Below are 19,524 nucleotides of genomic sequence, written 5' to 3'. Positions count from 1 at the left end.
AGGATCCAAATCCTGCCCTCCCTACCACGTGTGCTGAAGACAAAAGGCATCATGCACCAACTTGAGTCTACGAACTAAACAAATTCTGCCTTTTTTTCTTTCTGCAGGTTCGAGCTCCCCCACCTCCCCCATCTAAGGTTCCAGAATCTGATTCACTGATTCATGATTAACTCTGCATCTGTTGAAGACTAGGCTTCCCAAGAAGGAAGGTTTACATCCTTGGTGGGCTGGTGGTGCCCCTAAGCAAAGCCGTTCCTGCTTGTAGCTGCTTTGGAGCCTGTGCCCACTTTCTCAAACACATACACAGTGGGATGGGAATGCTGGCAAGAACACGGGCTCTGCTGTGATGGACATCTCTGTCTCAGTGCACCCCGATGGAGTGACTGTTCTAGAGCAGTCTTGCCAAGGAATGGGCTTGTGTGTGTCTCCATCTCTGCTGGGACTGAACCCTGCAGCCTAGTGCCTCGAAACAGCAGGCCCAGTCTGGCTCTGGTCTCCCTCGGACAGCTTCTTGAGGCTATGCAAGCATCTTTTCCTTTCCGTCAGTTGCGATAGGAGCTGGTCTCTCTCTCTTCCCTTTAAATACTGCTAGCTGGCATCTCTTTGCACTTTATCTGTCAGAGACGCTTTTGGGGCCCTTCCACTGAGGACAACAGGCAGTGGCAGGATGTGAATTGCTGGTACTCTTACACACCCGTTTCTCCTTTTATTGCCCCTTGTGGAGTGGGCTGGCTCCTGTGTGGTGTCCTTGAGAGGCAATAGATGGGCAGGTGTTGACCCAATAAACAGACGTCATTATGCACATCTTAAGCGACTTTAATCAGGTTAGTTTTTGTTTGTTTACACTATATTTGAACATGAAAAGATGGCGGGAGAAGGAAGAGGTGGCTTTGTGTCATGGCTTAACGGATATACGGAAGATCATGATGGAGCGGATACAAAGGAGTTTTTAAGTGGCTGATCTCCAAAGTCAGGTGCAGGTCTCTGTACTGAGGGAGGAAAGCCTATCCAGAGTTGTTGAGAGTCTCTCCAAGATCTTTGCTGATCAAAACTGCCCCCTACTCCATGCAAGTACCCACACATAACAGGCTGAGCACCACAGCAGAGTAGCTCAGCGCATGGCGCTGCATGGCTGTTCTTTAGGGGGTTGTATGGCAAATGGAAACCAGAGCAGGCTCCTTGCAAAGAACCACTAGGTAGGAGAGTGCTTGTTTGTGTCTAATTATTGCACTCAGAGGGAAGTGCCTTCCCCCTGTACAAAGCGAGGCAGAATTTACACAGTAAGAGAAAATGGAACCACAGCTCCTGAGTTGTACAGTGAGCTCTGCCCAGTGCCCTGCACAGGCGTTGGAGGCCACCTGGCTCGTCCTGGTTGGGTGGAGCCCAGGGCCCAGCCACCAGCCCAACACCAGCCCAGGGCCCAGCCACCAGCCCAACACAGTCCTCAGGGCCCCTGTGTTTCCTGGCCAGGGTGGGAATGGGCACTCCTGTGACCGAGAGCAGCCTAGGCTGTGCGGCTGTGCCTTACAAGCAGAGAGGGAATTTGGAAGTTGGTATGGAGCACAAAATTTGACCTAGAACCCTTTCCCTAGTTCAAAACTCATTCCACCTACATTGTCTTGAGTTTTGTCCTCCCGCTCTAAGCGGTAGCTGCATGTTTAACACTAATAGTGCACTTTGACCTGACCGGCATGCAGGAGAACGGGGCTGTTGCTGAAACGGCAGCAGCTGCTTTCCCCTGCAGAACGGGGTTACCCCAATAGTGAACGACCCTGAGGCACTTTGGGGCTGAGTCACCCAGGGTTGTGAGGAAAGGGCGGGGAGATTAAAATGCTGGCAGCTGCAGTGGTTTCGGTGAGCTGCTTTCCTTTGACAGCTGCCTCTGAGACTGAAGTCTGGGACTCTTGAAAGCACCACGCAGTAAGCCCCAGCATAGCAAAGAAGGGGAGGCATGCTGATATGTCCTGTCCATGACACATGGCTGCAAAAGAGGGGCCTTAGCAAAGCTTTCGACAGAAGGGGCAGGGGCCGGCGGTTTCCAATAATTTGGACACCACCACGCGATCCGGTTCCTGTTGGGAGCTGCTCGGCTGCTGCAGGGGTAACTATGGGGATGAGGCTCTTGCCAGGTGCAGTCATTTTCCGGGCTGAAGCAGCACATCCTCATGTCGGTCCAGCCGTGCCAAGCACGGTGTAGCCATTCTGGGCCAGGCCTGGCTTGATCTGGCTATTTCGTTCTTGCTGGCCTGAGGTCGGTTCCACGTGTATCGCTCTGCTTGGCAGCCCTGAACCTGGAGCAGCTGGGATCTGAAAAAGAAATCGGGGTGAGGATCCTGAACAGAAACTTGTACAAAGACAAAAGCAGACCTATTGGAGGCCTATTCCCAGCTGCAAATGCAGTGTAGATTTGTGCTCCCCAAAGGTCTGAAGCTGTTGTTTCAGCAGCTAGCTTTACTTTAATGCCCTAGTCATAAATGTGGTGGGCTCCTTGTGTCCCGTATAAACATGGAAGGTGGTATGGAGCACAAAATTTGGCAACATGAGAATCAAAAGATCATGTCTTGTTGTTTTTAATTTTCAACTCTTACAGCTTAAAGAACCAGCCAGGATGGTGGTTAAGATTACAAAGGGTTCTGTATAGGCATCAGGGTTCTGCATAGGTCTGTTGCCATGCAGAATACATTAAGCAAAACAGGCACATGTGGCCTGTGAAACCTGTACGGGCTTCCAAGTTTGTTTGTTGTTGTTTACCCCACCTTTCCACCAAGGAAATGGCGCTCAAGGTAGCTACTTTCAAAGTAGATTCAAAGTTCTTCTTTGATTAGGACAGGAGCTCCCAGTCTTATGTCCCCACAATTGTTGGTGCAAAGATTTGCTTCATGATACCACATCTCTCTTCCTGTCAAGTCAGGGACACTATTGAGTGCTCCTTGGCCAGAGAAAGGCAAGAGAGAACGATGATGAGGATAAATAAATTCTAGAGATGGATAGATAAGATGGGAGGGGAGAGACTGACAAAGCCCTCAGCCCCACTGCACTAATACTCTGCACCTCATTCACCCACTGTGTTGTTTAGGAAATGTGTTCACATTAGAAAATGAGAGCTCTAGTAGCCTAGAGGCACTGCACCCTACTTGATGGGCTTTGGAGTTGTCCTTGGAGATTGCCTGTGCCACCGTGGCATCCAGAACACCTCCCAGGAGGGATCCCACACAGCCTAGGGCAACAAATTAGGTAGAGACCCTCCTGAAAGAGATAGTCTGTATCCCAGTGTCCGTTCTTCTTGCAGATTTTAAAGGAACAGTCAGGATACTCTTGCTCTTTTCCTCCTGAATGACCTGGATGGTTTAGAGCTGGCTAGCTGCCAACCATTGTTGACAAAAGCAACCCCATCTCTGCCAGTTTTGTGGGATGAAGGAAGGTGAAAAGGTTCAGTCATAAACCCAAAGACACAACTGGGCATATTGTGTTGGTGCAAAATATTAAGCCACTGTATAATTGGTCCCAATTTCTGGGTTGGGGCAACTTCGTGTGCCTTCAGAAAATTGCTAGTGGTCCATGAGAAATTTAATTGACAAATTCAAGATGCTTTTGAGCCCAAATACCTGCCCATGGAGGAAGCTACTTTCTGTGTTTCTCTATGACTCCCTCCTCTAGTCTTGTGTATTTTTTTCACCTCCCTGAATGGATCATTCAGTCCCTCCCAATGCAGAGGAGCAGCAGAATTAGCCAGTGTCCTTGGGGACAGTGTTCCATAAACAGGGTGCCATAACTGAGAAAGCCCTCTTTCTTGTAGCCTCTCCCCTAACTGTATTTGGTGGGGGCATGGGGGCACCCAGAAGAAAGCCTCCAAAGATACCCTAAGGGCCTGGAGATACCTATGGGAGGAGATGATCTTTGAGGTAACCTGCCCCCAAGCTGTTTAGGGCTTTAGAAGTCAACATCAAAACTTTGAATTGGGCCCAGAAATGAACTGGAAGCCAGTGCACTGATGAAGCACTGTTGTCCCAGGGTCATATCAAACAGTCCCAGTAAGTTGCCTAGCAGCTGTGTTTTGGACTAACTGAAGTTCCTGGATCATTTTCAAAAGTAGCCACACCTAGAGTGCATTATAGTAATCCTAGCAGGAGTTTACCAGAGCATGGATATCTCTGTTCAGGTAGGGTTGCAGCTGGTGTATTAGTCTCAGCTGGCAAAAGCTATTCCTAGCCACTGAGGCCACCTATGCTTCAAGTGACAATGATGGATGCAGGAGCACCCCCAAATTGTGCATCTGATCCTTCAGAGGGTGTGCAACCCGGTCCAGAAGAACCACCCACTAACAGTACCTCCATCTTGTCTGGATTGAACTTCAGTTTATTGGCCCTCATCCAATCCATTACCAAGCTTTAGGACATCCACTGCCTCACCTGGATTAGATGAAAAGGAGAGGTAGAGCTGGGTGTTGTCTGCATACTGATGACACTTAAGTTCACATCCCCCAATAACCTCCCCCAGCAGTTTCATGTAGATGTTAAAAAGCATGAGGGATAAAACTGATCCCAGAGGAACCGCATAACATAATAGCCACAGAACAGAACAGCCATCCTCCAGCGCCACCTTCCAGAAATGGCCATGCAGGTAGGAACAGAACTATTGTGAAACAGTGCCCCCAGCTCAGACTACAGATCCAGAAGGATAACATGCTTGATGGCACTGAAAGCTTCTGAGAGGTCCAAGAGAAATCAACAAGGTTGCACTCCTTTTCAGCAAAGGTCATCCCACAGAGTGATCAAGGCAGTTTCCTTCCCAAAATGGAGCCTAAAGCCTAACTGAAATGAATCAAGACTTCCAAGAGTGGCTGGAGCTGATCAGCAACCACTCACTCAGGCACCTTGTGCAAGAAAGGGATGATAGCAACTGACCCATAGTGGCCCTTCTGGGCCAAGGTTAAGTTGCAACAGGAGTGTTCCAATTGCAGCTTCTTTCACCAAGGTTGATACAACTCCTGCTCTCCAGGAGGAATGTACAGTCAGGGCTGGAAATATTGGAACAAGGATAACTGTTTTGGCAGATGGCCTCTGTACACCACCACACTGAAGTTGAAAGGAAACACACCCAGATGGGAGCGAAGTCACGACTTTCAGCTGTAATTCAAGGGGTTTGACAAAAGTGGGGCACTAACCATTCAGGAAGTACAGCCAGTGCCATACACACACCCCATTGTTGGGGGCTCATAAGTAATGGAATGAATGGCTGACAAGCAGCTGCATGGCCAGGTGTTTCCTGGGCACCCCATGACCAATCAAGCAAATAAAAGGCCTGGAGGTGGTTCTGAGTGTTACATTTGCATTTGGTAGCTGTTCACTGGAACTCCCAACATGAGGTCCAAAGAGGTGTCCATGCGAGTGAAGGAGTCCATCATTAGGCTGAGGAAACAAAATAAACCCACCAGAGAGATAGCAAAAAGAGTGGAAGTGGCCAACACAACAGTTTGGAACATCCTGAAAAAGAAGGAATTAACTGGCAAGCTCAGCAACAGCAAAAGGCCTGGAAAACCACAGAAGACAACTAAAGGGGATGACCGCAGAACTCTGCTCATGGTGAAGAGGAACCCTTTCACAACATCTAGCCAGGTCAAGAATACTCTTGAGGAGGTAGGCATGTCATTGTCAACATCTACAGTCAAGAGACGGCTTTATGAATAGAGGCTTCACAACAAGGTGCAAACCACTGGTAATGCTCAAGAACAGACAGGCCAGATTAGCCTTTGCCACCAAACACCTAAAAAAGCCTGCCCAGTTCTGGAATAAGATTCTTTGGACTGATGAAACCAAGATTAGCTTGTACCAGAATGATGGGAAGAGAAAAGTATGGAGAAGTAAAGCAACAGCTCATAATCCAAAGCATGCCACATCATCTGTCAAACATGGTGGAGGCAGTGTTATGGCATGGGCATGTATGGCTGCCAGTGGAACCGGGTCACTGGTGTTTTTTAATGACCTGACTACTGATAAAAGCAGGATGAATTCTGAAGTGTGTAGGGCTATACTTTCTGCTCAGATTCAGCCAAATGCTGCCAAACTGATAGGACGCCGCTTCATATTGCAGATGGATAATGACCCAAAACATATAGCAAAAGCTACCCAAGGGTTTCTCCAGGCAAAGAAGTGGGATGTTCTTCAATGGCCAAGTCAGTCACCTGATCTCCACCCAATAGAGCTTGCTTTTCACTTACTGAAGACAAGACTGAAGGCAGAAAGACCCACAAACAAGCAGCAGCTGAAGGCAGCTGCAGTAAAGGCCTGGCAAAGCATCTTGAGGGGGGAAACTCCACATTTGGTCATGTCCATGGATTCCAGACTTCAGGCAGTCACTGACTGCAAAGGATTTTCATCCAGGTATTAAAGGCAATCCTTAAGTTTGAAATGATGTTGGTTTGTTCCAGTACTTATGAGCCAGCAACGATGTGTGTGTGTGTGTGTGTGTGTGTGTGTGTGTGTGTGTATGCATGCCACTGGCTGTCCTTCCTGAATGGTTAGTGCCCCACTTTTGTCACACCCCTTGAATTACAGCTGAAAGTCGTGACTTCGCTCCCATCTGGGTGTGTTTCCTTTCAACTTCAATGTGGTGGTGTACAGATGCCAACTGCCAAAACAGTTATCCTTGTTCCAATCTTTCTGGCCCTGACTGTATAACCACCTGAACTCAAACAGTCTTCCCATCATTAGATGCAAGAAATCAAGATGGGCAAAGGTCAAGCATGCAAGTGGTCGTTCAAACTCATGCAAACAACTTGTCCACATCCTTGGGGCCTAGAATGCATCCAATACAACTGGACCAGATGGTGCTCTGGTTACCTTCGCTAATGTTATGTGCTCCTGCTCTGAAAATGATGGTTTTGAATTCAGCAGCAGCAGCTTTGTTAAGCAGCACTTCCCTGAAAACGTGGACAAAGTGTTAGCTAACAATTTTGAAAAAGAGAAATTATTCAGTGATCCTGCATATGTTTAGACAGACAAAAGTCCTACAACTCCCAGAATTCCCCAGCCAGTATGAATGGGTGGGGAATTCTGGGAGTTGTAGGACTTTTTTTCTGCCTAAACACATGCAGGATTGCACCCCTAATGGATGAAAATGCACAGAACAAGACTAAAGGTGATCAAAGAATACAAGAATTCCTGTACTTCTCTTAGCTCTATGGACCAGACCAACCTGCTTAGCATAAGGTAAAGGAATACTTAGCGCCCTTAGCAGTTCCTCAAATTTGCTCAATTACTGGAGTGCTTTAGGATACTAACAGCACAATCCTATGCATGTTTACTCATAAGTAAGTCCCACTGTGTCCAATGGGGCTTACTCCTAGGTCAGAGTGATTAGAGCATTGCACATTTAGTCCCCTGTTCTGGTGTATCTTGAAGATACAGCAGCGTAGATTTCTCTGCACTGGTGTATCTTGTTAGCAAGATGTCTTTACCTCTGACCTTGGCTGAAATAGGAAAACACAGACAAAGAGATAAGCATAAGCACCTGTGCCACTACTTGAGACTAGTTTATCAGATCCTAACCAAACCTGCAAATGCCCCAAAGCAGGAAAAAGAGATGAAATTGGTCAAGGTATACATGTCTCACACATAGAGTGAGTTCTCTCTAGAATCTTGCAAATCGCTAAAAACAGCCATCTCCGTAAAGTATTCCTTTTTGTGTCAAAAACAGTTTTTGCAGGGTGATCAAGCCCTTTATTTAGGGCAAGCACTGCCACTTCCAACACTTAGAACAGTTTTGCAAGTCTTTAGTTGGGGTTCCACACAGGTTGTGATGTCAATTCTTTTGTTCAACAAGTATCAAAGCTCAGGCTTTAGGACAGTGACTTGTGCTGCTCTCTTTGGGAATTGGTGCCAGCCAGGGTTGGGTGAATCCCCCTCCCCCTTCCTGTGTTCTCGCCACAGCCATCCCCTGAGATACTGGTTTGTCCACATGTTCCATTTGAACAAGAGTTTTAGGGCTGGTCCCCTGGGGAGAAAGACAAAGCCAGCATCCATTTACCCTCAGACAAACCCAGCTAGAGAGTCCCAGCAATGGTACTGGATACTGTCTGCCCCTCACAGCATTTCACATACTACCCTAACAGTAGTTTCACTGGGCACTTGCAAAGACAGACAAGCCTCCTTTTTAAAAGGGACACATTTTTTGTGTGCCACCTCAACCCAGGAGTCTCTGTGTTCTGCAGTATTTAGGACCAGGACCTACATCTCTCAGAGGTACTTCTATAAATGTATCTTCCACCCCCTCTATCACCATGACTCTGTGTGTTTGTTTGTGTGTGTTCAAGTAATCTGGCTGTCATCCTACTTGGCCAGAGCCCTGGCCACTTTGTGCAGCACGCCTTGTTGTGCCTTCGTGACCAGGGCCCCTATTTAGTCAGCTCAGGGGTCCCATTGCTAACCCCCTAACTCATGCTCAAGACAGCCTGTGATGCACAGGAGGACACTGCATCAGGGATCCTGACCAGTCTGAAGGCATTCAGAGGCAAAAAGACACTAGAGATGTAAACAAAGCTATGAGTTGGTTGCAAGCCCTGGGTCTTGAAAGCTATGGTGACTGAATACTGGATGTATCCCGATCACAACCCCCTCCCCATTAGACTAGCTTTCCCTCCAAGCTACTCCTTCCAGCTCACACATAATCGCTCACCCCAACCCTCACATCCCCTTTCATTTCCTATTACCATGAGCCTTAGGGATTACACTCTACACAATGCCCATCTTCTTGTACTGTCACACCACCATATTCCTCCCACTGCCAAGTGAACCATCCAGGCATGTCCACAGCCTTGTTTTGGGCTCCAGAACCAGCCTTACCAAGAATGTTGCTAATTCTCCCAGATTTACACGTTTTCAAGGAAGGCGCCAACTGTGTCATTCATTTGTATGTCTGCAAATGTGTACAATTGCTCTATCATGTGAATTTCCTCAAAAAAACTTGTTTTTAAATTCTTGTTGAAATTAATAAACGTGCCACATGGCTTTCTCTAGAGATTGTTGGTGTGTGAATTCTTGAGGGTGGAGTTTCCTCTTACCCACAGACACTCTATGGCCATGTCTAAAGATTCTGTGGTTTAGTGAATGCATGTTTAAGAACATAGGCGAGTTTGTTCATGTGTCTATAAGGAGAACACATTCGGTAACAATCTCCAGTTACAGCAGTGCAATTCAGCCAATGCAGGAGCCAAAAATGGGTGGGATCAGGAGAGGCAAAAATCGTCTGCTCAGAACTGAAGCCCTATTGAAATCAATGGGGTTGATTTCCAAGTAAGCAGGCAAACCACCCTCCTAAATGCCCCCAGCTCTTGCTCATGCCCCAAACAACTGTGTAAAGTGATGGCATCTCTTTTGCCCATGCAAGTAAAACCGTCCCACTGGACTAAATGGAGAGCCAAAACCACTGACTGGCCATGTTCAGATGTCACGATAACCCATGGTGGCTTAATAAGCTACTCACAGCTACTATTTATTTTCTAAATAGTCCACAATGCCCCACCACACGGCCGGGCTAAAAAGCTACTGTGAGAAGCTTATTAAGCTACTGTGTGCAATTTGACACACATACACACTCCACCCCGTCCTGCTGCAGTTCTTTGCCTCTAAAGCGCTGGAGGTTTGCAGGATCCAGAAAAAACTTCATATGCAGCCTCGCCCAGTCAGGAGGCACCCAACCCACCATCCAAACCAGATGCAATCACTCACTAAGCAGCAAAAGCCCCAAATGCAAAGAAAAGGGGGATATGGTTATAAAACCTTGGGGGGTTGCAGGATCGGGACCAAACATCACACACAGCCTCTCCTAGTCTGGAAACACCTGATCCACCATCAAAACCCTGTGCATTTACTCCAGAGGAGTGTAAAAACTCCAGAGGAGCAAGAACAGAAGCATCCTTGCCTTAGCTAGGAGTGTGTGTGTGTGGGGGGGGGTCCACACTTTTGTTTTAGCACTAAAGTGCGATATTCAGAATAGAAGCATCTTTGTGATAAAAGGAAAGTACGTACACACGCACACACCTCATTGCTGGCTATGGCAATGGCACCTCTGTTCTCTATATCATTAAGGAAAGAGCGCATTTCTGCGTGCGCGCCCACCCCCACCCCCACCCCCAGACAGTGGTGGCAGAGATGACACTTTAGCATTCCCAAAGCTCAGGAGGAGCAGAGCAGCATCGGTTTTTTACCTCTCTTGCCACGTGACTCAGTTGGCGACCAAAATAACCCATGGTGACCGCTGGACGATATGATAATCCATGGTGGGTTAAATAAACCGCACTGCAGACTGTGGGTTATCTGTGTGGGTTATTTTGGTCAAATAAGCTGTCATGGGTAAAAAATATTCCCAACGGACGACATGATAATCCATGATGGGTTAATATAGCATCCTGTTGGGGATGCTCCGACTTGGATTCCTGCAATGAGCAGGGGGTTGGACTCGATGGCCTTGTAGGCCCCTTCCAACCCTGCTATTCTATGATTCTATGATCAACCACTGTGGGTTAATTAACCCATTGTGGGTTATTGTGTCATCCGAACTCAGTCACCGAATATCATCATCTGAGGGTTTATCTACACCACATACTTAAATTGGTTTAATAGTTTTTCCCTTTCTCCACTTTCGCAATTGGGTATCCATAACAGCTTTAGCACCATCACCAAACTACAAACCCCAAGATTGTTTTAAGGGAGGCCATGATGATAAAATTGATGCTAAAGCATCTTGCATCTTACTCAGGAGCCTGTACAGCTCGTCCTTCCTCTGCCTGGGAAATCCTCCAGCAGCCATCAATGCCTCCCCCGGCTCTGCTACTTGAAGTTGCTCTTCACTGAGAGATTAGGGCAGGGGTGGGCAACTAATAGTCCTCCAGATATTTTGGCCTACAACTGCCATGAGCCCCAGCCACCATAGACAATGTAAGAGATGATGGGAGTTGTAGGCCAATACATCTGGAGGGCCACTAAGTTGCCCACTCCTGCTAATGACTAGGATGACTTCTACCTGTTGTCTTAACCTGCCATTTAGACCAGTTCTTGAAGATTACTTGTATCAATATTTGACTTGCGAAGTCTCTAGCGCTCCCTACTCCACAGTTATTACATCAAAACCTAGATTTGCTAAGGTAAACTAAATTTTGGTATCCAGATTAAACCACTCAGTCCTTCATCAAGGACCCCGCCCCACCCCACCTGGTCACACACGCTCATCAAGGCCAGGCTAAGAATCCATCTAGACCGACATGTGTCTTAGGAGTAAAGCAGAAAAGTTTGTGTACAACCAGCTTGGGAACTGAACTTTATTGAAAAAGGAGATTGAGACCTAATGCAGGGGTCCCCAACCTTTTGGGGCCGGTGGGCATATTTGGAACTTTTGAAGAATGTTATGCTCAGTCTCACAAAATGGTCGCCATGGGGGTGGGGGCTTGCCCATTCACATAAATGGTGGCCATGGTGGATGTGGCCAGCCACAAAACAGCCATTTCATAGTAGGAAAACTGGTGAGGTGAAAAGAAAAGAAACTTCCCCAGAAACTTAAGTACAAGGCAGAAGTGGGGTCTGAGCTTACACATACAGGCAAACCACCACACAGCCGCACACCCAAAAAACACAGGCATGCACACAAAAACAGACAAAAGAGACGCTACACCAGACAAAGTAGCGCGCGCGCACACCACACACACATGCCCCCCCAAAGGCGGGACCCAAATAGAACAGGTGGAATGCCTCCTGTCACGCCCTGCCACCCGCCTAGTCCCCAGGACATGCCCTGCCACCCCCAGCTCACCTTCTTCCTTGTTCTGGGTGGCTCAGCACTGGGCTGCAGCCACTCACCATTTTTATTTTCTAAGAGTGCCTCTAGAGCCCAAGATGGCACTATAGCCAGCACTTGGCCATGCAGCATGGCTGCCTGCCTTCCAGTTAAACCATTTTTAAATAAACAAACATTTTATTTTATTTCTGAAATCAGGAAGGGTAGGTAACCTGCTGGGCACCAAGGGAGGTGTCTGCAAACACATTGCCCATGGGCATCATGGACCCCAGACCTGAATGGGCAACCACTGCAGAGTGCACAAAGCTATGAAGCTTGCATTTGATAAAACCAAGGGTCAGGAGGACTTTGCCTGTTGTTCAAAGGCTCCAAGCATGACTGGGCCAGCACTGAGGCTGGATAAAGAGCATGGCAACCTGCGGGTCTGGATACTAGGAAGCTAGCTTGTCCCTTAGGTTTGCACTTCAATTTTTATTTTCTTGTGCAACTAAAAGTGCAATCCTGTCCTTGAATTAATACCAGCTAGATAAGGCCAGGATTGCTACTAAATCCCTTAATACCAGTATGACTCCCAGTTACAAGAGCAAAGTGAAGTTACACTGACAAAGTTATGACAGTGACAGCTTAGGATACCAACAAACTCTGCAATCATAGCACACCAGCAGGAGTGGTTAAACCCCAGACAATAATCCCATGTCTCAGATGACAGGAAATGTAGCAGGGGTCTGCACTGTTGTGGACTCATATTTAGAGAACTTGATGCACACAAGTAGGAACGTTGGTGATGGAAACTATGGTGAAAGGACATGTGGCACAAACAGAGAGAGAGAGCGCGCAACAAATATAGAAATTATATATCGCTAATGCTTGTATCGTCAGAATCCTTCCATGCACCTCTCTTCAGCATTCCACACACAAACACCCAATGGGAATCTCTACTCCAGCCAGGCAAGGACACAGCACTCCAGACAGCTAAGCAAGAGGGGAGACGGACTCCATGAGTTCCAAATATGATGATTGCTCCTGCAAATGTCTCCAATGAGGCATCCACAAGACGTGAAAATTGCGTATTTGCTCCGTCCTTAGGTATTGTCTCCCATTCAGGGCAGGTATGCCCTGTGCAGAAGGGGGGCTAGCTGTGAGCTCCTGCCATGTACCAGTGAAAACAGTGTCATTAGTCCTAGGTTAGGAAACACCAACCACTCCATTCTGCCCATTGCTACTGAAGTGCTGACCAAACCCTCATGAAACCTGTTGCCTTGCAGCCTAACAAGACAGAGCAAAATAAGGAGAAACTGCAGACAGAGACCCAGTTCGCAAGATCACCACAACCCAAAGTGGGTTGTAGTGCCCGCAGGTGCCAGGCTGCCAATCCAAGCCTCTGCCGCCAGGGCTTCTCGTGTTGTCCAAAGCCAGCGAGGGTGACTTGTTGAAGTGGGTAACAAATAAGCCACCCGTGCCGGGTTCAGATGACATGAGATGATGTGCCCGAGGAGGGTAATTATGCCAATCAGCCGACATGTGACTGGCACCTGCAGGGTGGGTAACAAGCCACCTTGGCTTGTTAACCACCCTGTGATCCTGCAAACCAGCACAGAGGTTGCTTTGCAACTTGTCATGTCATGTGAACCCAGCCAGGATAGCTTGTTGAGGTGGTTAACAAACCACCTCACAATCCTTCATCAGCTCATGGGTTCTGGGTGGCTTGTTACCCATGGCAACATGCCACCCTGGCCAGGTCTGTATGACACAACAAGCTGTGCTACCAAGGGTAATTATGCAGATCTCTCTAGCACATGGGGGGGGGGGGATAAGCTACTGTGGCTTACTTCCCCTCCATAATTGTGCGAACCAAGCCACAGACATGGTTTGCATGAAATGAAGACGCCGCCGTGGGTGAATTCCTCCATGGGGCTTTTCATCACAGCAAATGCCATTTTTAATATTCAGGGTGTGGCAGGGGCGTGCCATGCCTTCTTGTTAAGCGTGAACCCAGCGAGGGTGGGTTGTTAAGGTGTTTGACAAGCCACCCAGAAACTATGTGGTGTTTTAGGTTGGCAAGTGTTTTTTCGAGACCTGGTTTGTACAACACAACAACCCACGGTACTTTGATGCCCTTGTATGTTTCAGAGTGGCTTGATGTGATGTCTGAACCCAGCCAGCACAATGGCTAAAGTGTGGGTTGTTAACCACGCACAAGCCAACCTGAGAATGCCTGGCTTCCTGTTGGGTTGTTCAGGTTGGCTTATCATGATATGCAAACCCAGCAAGATGGCTTGTGCATGGCTTGTTCGAAAGGGCTACAGAGATGCCTGGCAGGAGTGATAAAAAACCTGACCGCTCCTCCCAAGGCCCTCCGCCCCTCCTCCTCCAGCTCGGTGCTTTATTTAACAGCAACTGGCTTTAATCTCTTGTGAGCTAAGTTAGCACAGCATTGTTTGTATGCGTGATTGACTTACCTCTGGGGGGTAAGTTTTACCACAGCAAGTCAATCATGTGTACACACACAGCGGTGCTAGGAAGAGGAATGTTGCCCATCCCTGGCTGCAAGGAGCAGCCAATGAGGCTTTTTTTAAGTGTTAAAGAAAATAAATGAAACCCCCAACCCTCATCCTAAAAAGTAAGGTCCCCTCTCACCCTCCACTCCGAAGATATATGATACATATGTCAACGCAGGTGCTTGCAAGGCAAGAAAGTGGTGGGGGGAGAAACTCATCACAGGAGGAGTGTAGAGGAGCTGGGCCACAACAGCCCCTGGGGTATGCGCTGGGAGTGGGCAGGTGGGCGGATGGCAGGGAAACAAACCGATGCAAGCTGCTGAGCACCGGAGCATCTGTCAGCAACAGCAGCATTGCTTAGTTAGCAATTAGCCAACCCACCATGGCTGGTTTTCAGTGTGGCTTATTGCGAGGTGCAAACCGGCCCTCTGGAGCTCCCAGACAGACGGCCCCTGGCATCACTGATCAAATGGCATTGTACAGCTGTTCCTTTTTACCTCTTTAATGGATTTTTATGGGGAAAGAAAAAGGATGGACAAAGCAGTGGGAAAACACAGAAGGGTTACAAGTGGAAGATGACAGGTGTTTCCAGGTTTGTTAGCGCTACCACTCAGAAGGCACTGTGCAGCAATTCTGTCTTTTTCCCCTTAATGGATTTTCTGCAGTAAGGAAAAAGACAGAAGAAGCAATGGGAAAACATGGGAGGGTCGTGAGTAGAAGACAATGACATCTGGATCCCCTTTAAAATTCCGTGAACAAGGCAGGATGATTGCAGAATAAAGGTCTTGCCTAGAAGAACCCAAACAGAAAAGCAGTATAGGAAAAGGTGGAATGCCTGCACAACGGGCATTTCCGGACAAGGCTTTTATGGTGCCATCACCCTACCTCATTCACGGACATTCACGGTGGGTCTAGACATTGCTGTCATCTACGCATGGCTCTCCCATGTTTTCTTACAGCTCCTTCTATCTTTTCTCTTAATGCAGAAAACCTATTAAGGAGAAAAAGATGGAACAGCTACACAATGCCTTCTGCTGATTTCCACCAGGAGCCCACCCCTGGGAGCTGGGAGCCCTCCCCACTCCCTCCACCCCAGAAGCACCTGTCATCACCACACCCCCGGGCGCGCCTCTTTCCCCTCCTCCAAGGGGTCTGATTTTGGCCTGAGTAACGAGTCCTGAGAGTTCCAGCCTCTTGCCACACCACACTGTTCCCTGCCTAGAGGTTATGACCTTTTGTTTATCAGGCACCTGACAGGGCTCAGTCTCCCCCACCCCGCTTTGCCAGCAGCTGACCTGTGGCGTGCTGAGACCCCGGAGGAGAGACAAGGAGGGGTGGGACCCTCTTTCCCCAGGCTGGCACCCTCCAGATGTGTCGAGGCATCATAGCTCAACGCACCTGGAGGGCCCAAAGCCGGGGAAGGTGGGTGCTGGTGCCGGCTTTAAAACAAAAAACAAAAATTGCCATGCCCCCGCCTCCCTCGTGCTGCAGGGTGGGGCGGCAGGTGCTCCTCGCGGCTGCCTGGGCTTCTGTTGCTCCAGACCGTCAAGGGGAGCTTCACAGTGGAGGGGTGATCCCAGCAGTGGCTGGTGCCCCCTGGGTGGCTGGGCAGAGGCAAGGCAGTTGCCTGAGGTTGTGATGAGATTGCTGGAGGAGGACAGAAGAAGACCAGGTGTGGAACTTGGCAGCTCAATGCTGATCACTGGAACAAATGCACCTGGTGATGAGGGGATCTCTCTGGCCCAAGTGGGCGGGGTGTCACCGCCCCATTTGCCCCTGATATGCAGCCACCGCTGGCTGATCTTTTCAAGCTACTACTCTCTCCCCAGGTACCTGCACACTTTCCAAGGCACTTTCTCCTGCCAGCTCTGCTCACCAGTGCCTAGAAAACAGCAGAGTCCCTCCCAATCTACCGCCCAGTGCCCTCTCCTTTTCCCCCTCCCTTCCCCCTCCCCCTTTTTAATTTTGCACAATTTCACTATAGTGAAATAGTGCATATAAGAATTATTCTAAATGTACGCATGTTCATGCAAATGTTGAAACTGTAAAACAAAAACACCCACCACCTGTCCCCGGTGCTAAAATGGCAGTGAGGGAAATAAATGTAAGGGCCGCAGTCACATTCGATTAGATTTGTGCAATGTCACTGTGAATGAGGAAGGCGGGTGGGGGGAGCTGCAGAAGGGGCCATCTGTGGGGAGGGCCAAGAGGCAGGAGCCACGGCGGCCAGCCTGTGAATGTCAACAACGTAGCAGTCGGGAGGAACCAGCCTGCGGGGAGTGCCAGCCACAGGGAGCAGCAGCAGCACCATGACAGTGATGATGATGCCAGCAGGCTGCAGATATGCCACTGTGGCCACTGTGGCTACTGCCTTCTACAAATGGCCCCCAAGTGCTCTAGTCGCAGAGGAATCCCTGTGCAGCCATCCCCCTTCTACCTCTCTCCCCATGCCCCCTTTCCTGCTGCTGCTGCTGAAGTCATTTCACCCCAGTATTTGGCATGACATGACACTGTCTCTTTAAGAAGTTCAAGATGGGCCAAGTGGGGATGGCCTCTCAGGCAGGTTTTAATTTTTGTGAACCGCCCAGAGAGCTTTGGCTACTGGGCAGTATAGAAATGAAATGAAATGAAGACAGACAGACAGACAGACTATTTAGCAAGCAGTCTCACCATGAGACTCTGTGTCTGATCAAGTACACAGGAAAAGATTCAAAAATTCACCAAACAGCATTAAATGCCTCATGATTAGCTTAAGGCATAAAAATCAGGAAATAAATCTGAATACATCCAGACACAGAGTTGCATACCACCAGGGTGTTACCTGAAATTGGTGTTAAGCTTTGCGGCCAGATAAAGGCTTTCACACCTTTGAGTGCTACAGCCACTGATAAGTGCTGGGAAATTGGATTTGGGTCCATCCAATATCCATCCTAGTGAATGCACTAAGAGTGCTCAGAGCCATTCCCCCCCCCTCTTTCGTTTTGATGCAGTTGGACTCAGAGCCATTACCCCTGGGTTTCAAGCCCTCACTGTGCCACTTACCCACACCAGTCTCCGTTTGCTGAAATCACTCCTTTGATTCCTGGCTTCCTCTACACAGACAGGATACCACACTTGCTCCCAGAGCTGGCCATACTCCCAAGGGCCTGACGCTATCATTCTTTGGTGGTGTACCACCACCGTTGCCCTAGCTGCTCGCACTCTTTCACAGAAATCACATTGAGCCACAGAACCCTGGTTTTCTGCCACATAGCCTTGCAGCCTCCTTGCCCCAGGCCAAATGGTTCTGGCTGCCCAAGTCCGCATTTTAGCTGAAGCCATGACAGTCCTTCAGCCTTGCCCAGGAGTTCCCCGCACCCCAGTGCCATCTTCAGGAAGGATCCATCAGGATCCTAGGAAAGGTATCTTTAAACTCTGGTATATTTTCTGGAGGTCATTTCCTTACTAATCGTACTCTCCACTTGTGTTCTATCACCTCTGTGTGTGAGTGTGTATAGATATTCAGCCTATCTTTCTAACCAGTTTGTGGCTGGAAGTCCAGTCACTTAGCCCTGGTGAACCACTGGGAAGTATCATGGCCAGGCCTCCCTTTCCCGCTTCGCTATGCTCCCTCTTTATGCCCATCCTGGTCAGCCAATTCTTCCAGAAAAGCTCTTGAAACACAGTGTGATCTGGAGTCCTGATGGCTCCTATTTCACAACAAATACCTAAAAGAGAAAGCAAGTAGGGTACAAGGTCCTGGAAAACAGGTTGTGCGTGCTCAGTGTAGATACCTAACCCATCCTGCCTTCCTTTCTTGCCACAGTGACTGTGCACAAGGTGCTTTGCCCACGGTCAGGAACATGGTGCTTTGCCCATGGTCAGAAACAACCCTCCATGAACAGTCTTTCCCTCTCTGACTTTGCAAGCCCTCCTTCTCAGACCTTTTCATCTCCCATTTAGTGTTAGGGCCCTAATTTGCCTAGCCCCAAGTCTTCCCCAGAATCACAGCCCAACCCCTTTTAAATCCACACACCTCACATGTCCATAGCCTAGTTTCCCATGCGCTGCAGCCCCCAGTTCAGACATGGAGTGGAGCTTGGGCACTTTCCCCCCCACACACACATTTCAAATCCTATGCATGGACAGCTATCTTATTCATTTTCCTCTGTGCTTTACTTGTTTAATATGTCTAGGATTCTTCATCTTATATGAACTGATTGACTCTATAGTAGAATTAGGAGAAGCTTGCTATGATTACTGCAACAATCTAATTCCCCATGACTGATCATATGTACGCTTTGATCCCTGTTCAACAAAACCAACTTCCCTGTTTTGGAATAGACCTGTGTGTGTGTTCATTGGGATAAATCTGCCTAAGATGCAGCACAACCAATATCAAAAGTTCCCTTAGGCGGACATTCATGAACACGCTTATATACTGGAGATGGTGCTATGCCTAGGGGGTTCTTCACACAGAGCTTTTATCCTGCTGTTTTGATGCTCACTCACAGAAGTTTGTGGGCCCTTTAGATGACACCGTCAACCTCCAGGGCATGTCCCATGCTAAATGACCTGTATTCCATTATCAGTGATAATGAGGTATCAAATTACCCCACTTGTGTTCCTCTTGAGTTCCCTCAGTGAAAAAGGAAAAGCTGCAAGAAGGGGAGTGAGATCAATGAAAGATCATGGAAGACTCAGATACCGGGGGGGGGGGGGGGAGGAAGCACATGTAAGGGAGTCATCGTGATCCTGCATTTGAAACGGAAGCAGAAAGCCCCATTTTAAATGTGGGATTTTAGGCTGGTGTAGAGATGTGAGTAACCAATCTCAACAGCAGGATAAAAGCACTGTGTGAAGAAGCCCCTAGCATGGGGAATGTCATCACATGGCTGGCTGTCATTCAGCTCTCGAAGACATTGGAGCCCCTGCTTCAACAAGGGTATTAATAGGGTTGCCAATCTGTCTTGCTTTCAGAACTTTCTCTATCATAGATGCTGTTCAATAACAGCTTTGGCTGTTTCTTAGTTCCCTCCCTCCCTCCCTTTCACATTAACACACACAAACACCCATAGTAATTACTCTTGGGGAGGGGGATGACGACTTCCAGTGGTGCCAATCGAAGGTATTTTTTTAAGGTAAATTACAATGAAGTAGAGAGGATTTTTAGGGGGGCACAGATGGGGGAGGGAAGGGTAAAGCTAACCCTTCATTCCCTATGTGCTTGTGATTCTCCCCCGCCCCCCCGTCACTCAGC

The 19,524-nt window shown here is 48.4% G+C and overlaps 2 protein-coding genes across 7 annotated transcripts in view; one reads left to right on the top strand and one right to left on the bottom strand.

Moving 5' to 3' along the window:
- The window catches only part of FCHSD1 (FCH and double SH3 domains 1), a 38,508-nt gene extending 35,960 nt beyond the window's left edge, over positions 1-2,548 (top strand). For both annotated transcript variants that reach the window (XM_084850949.1, XM_084850948.1), the window contains exon 20: positions 108-2,548. In XM_084850949.1, the coding sequence (XP_084707075.1) occupies positions 108-170 (63 nt within the window). In that variant the 3' untranslated portion in view covers positions 171-2,548. The remainder of the gene's footprint in view (positions 1-107) is intronic.
- Positions 800-19,524, bottom strand: part of RELL2 (RELT like 2) — a 46,189-nt gene continuing 27,464 nt past the window's right edge. For 2 of the 5 annotated variants that reach the window (XR_014790340.1, XR_014790339.1), the window contains 2 exons: positions 15,171-15,276; positions 802-2,307 (listed from right to left, as the gene is read on the bottom strand). The gene's annotated coding sequence lies outside the window, so the exon portion shown is untranslated. Of the gene's footprint in view, positions 2,308-4,353; positions 4,410-15,170; positions 15,277-19,524 lie in introns of those variants that run through there. The other 3 variants (XM_084850957.1, XM_084850956.1, XM_084850954.1) reach the window with 2 other exon arrangements.

The sequence above is a fragment of the Heloderma suspectum genome, chromosome 4 (genome assembly GCF_057233095.1).
Source record: "Heloderma suspectum isolate Gila_16-S chromosome 4, 16-S_ref, whole genome shotgun sequence".
NCBI classification, from domain to species: domain Eukaryota; kingdom Metazoa; phylum Chordata; class Lepidosauria; order Squamata; family Helodermatidae; genus Heloderma; species Heloderma suspectum.
The sequence above is the reverse complement of the archived record's forward strand: the minus strand, read 5'-3'. Positions and strand labels throughout refer to the sequence as shown.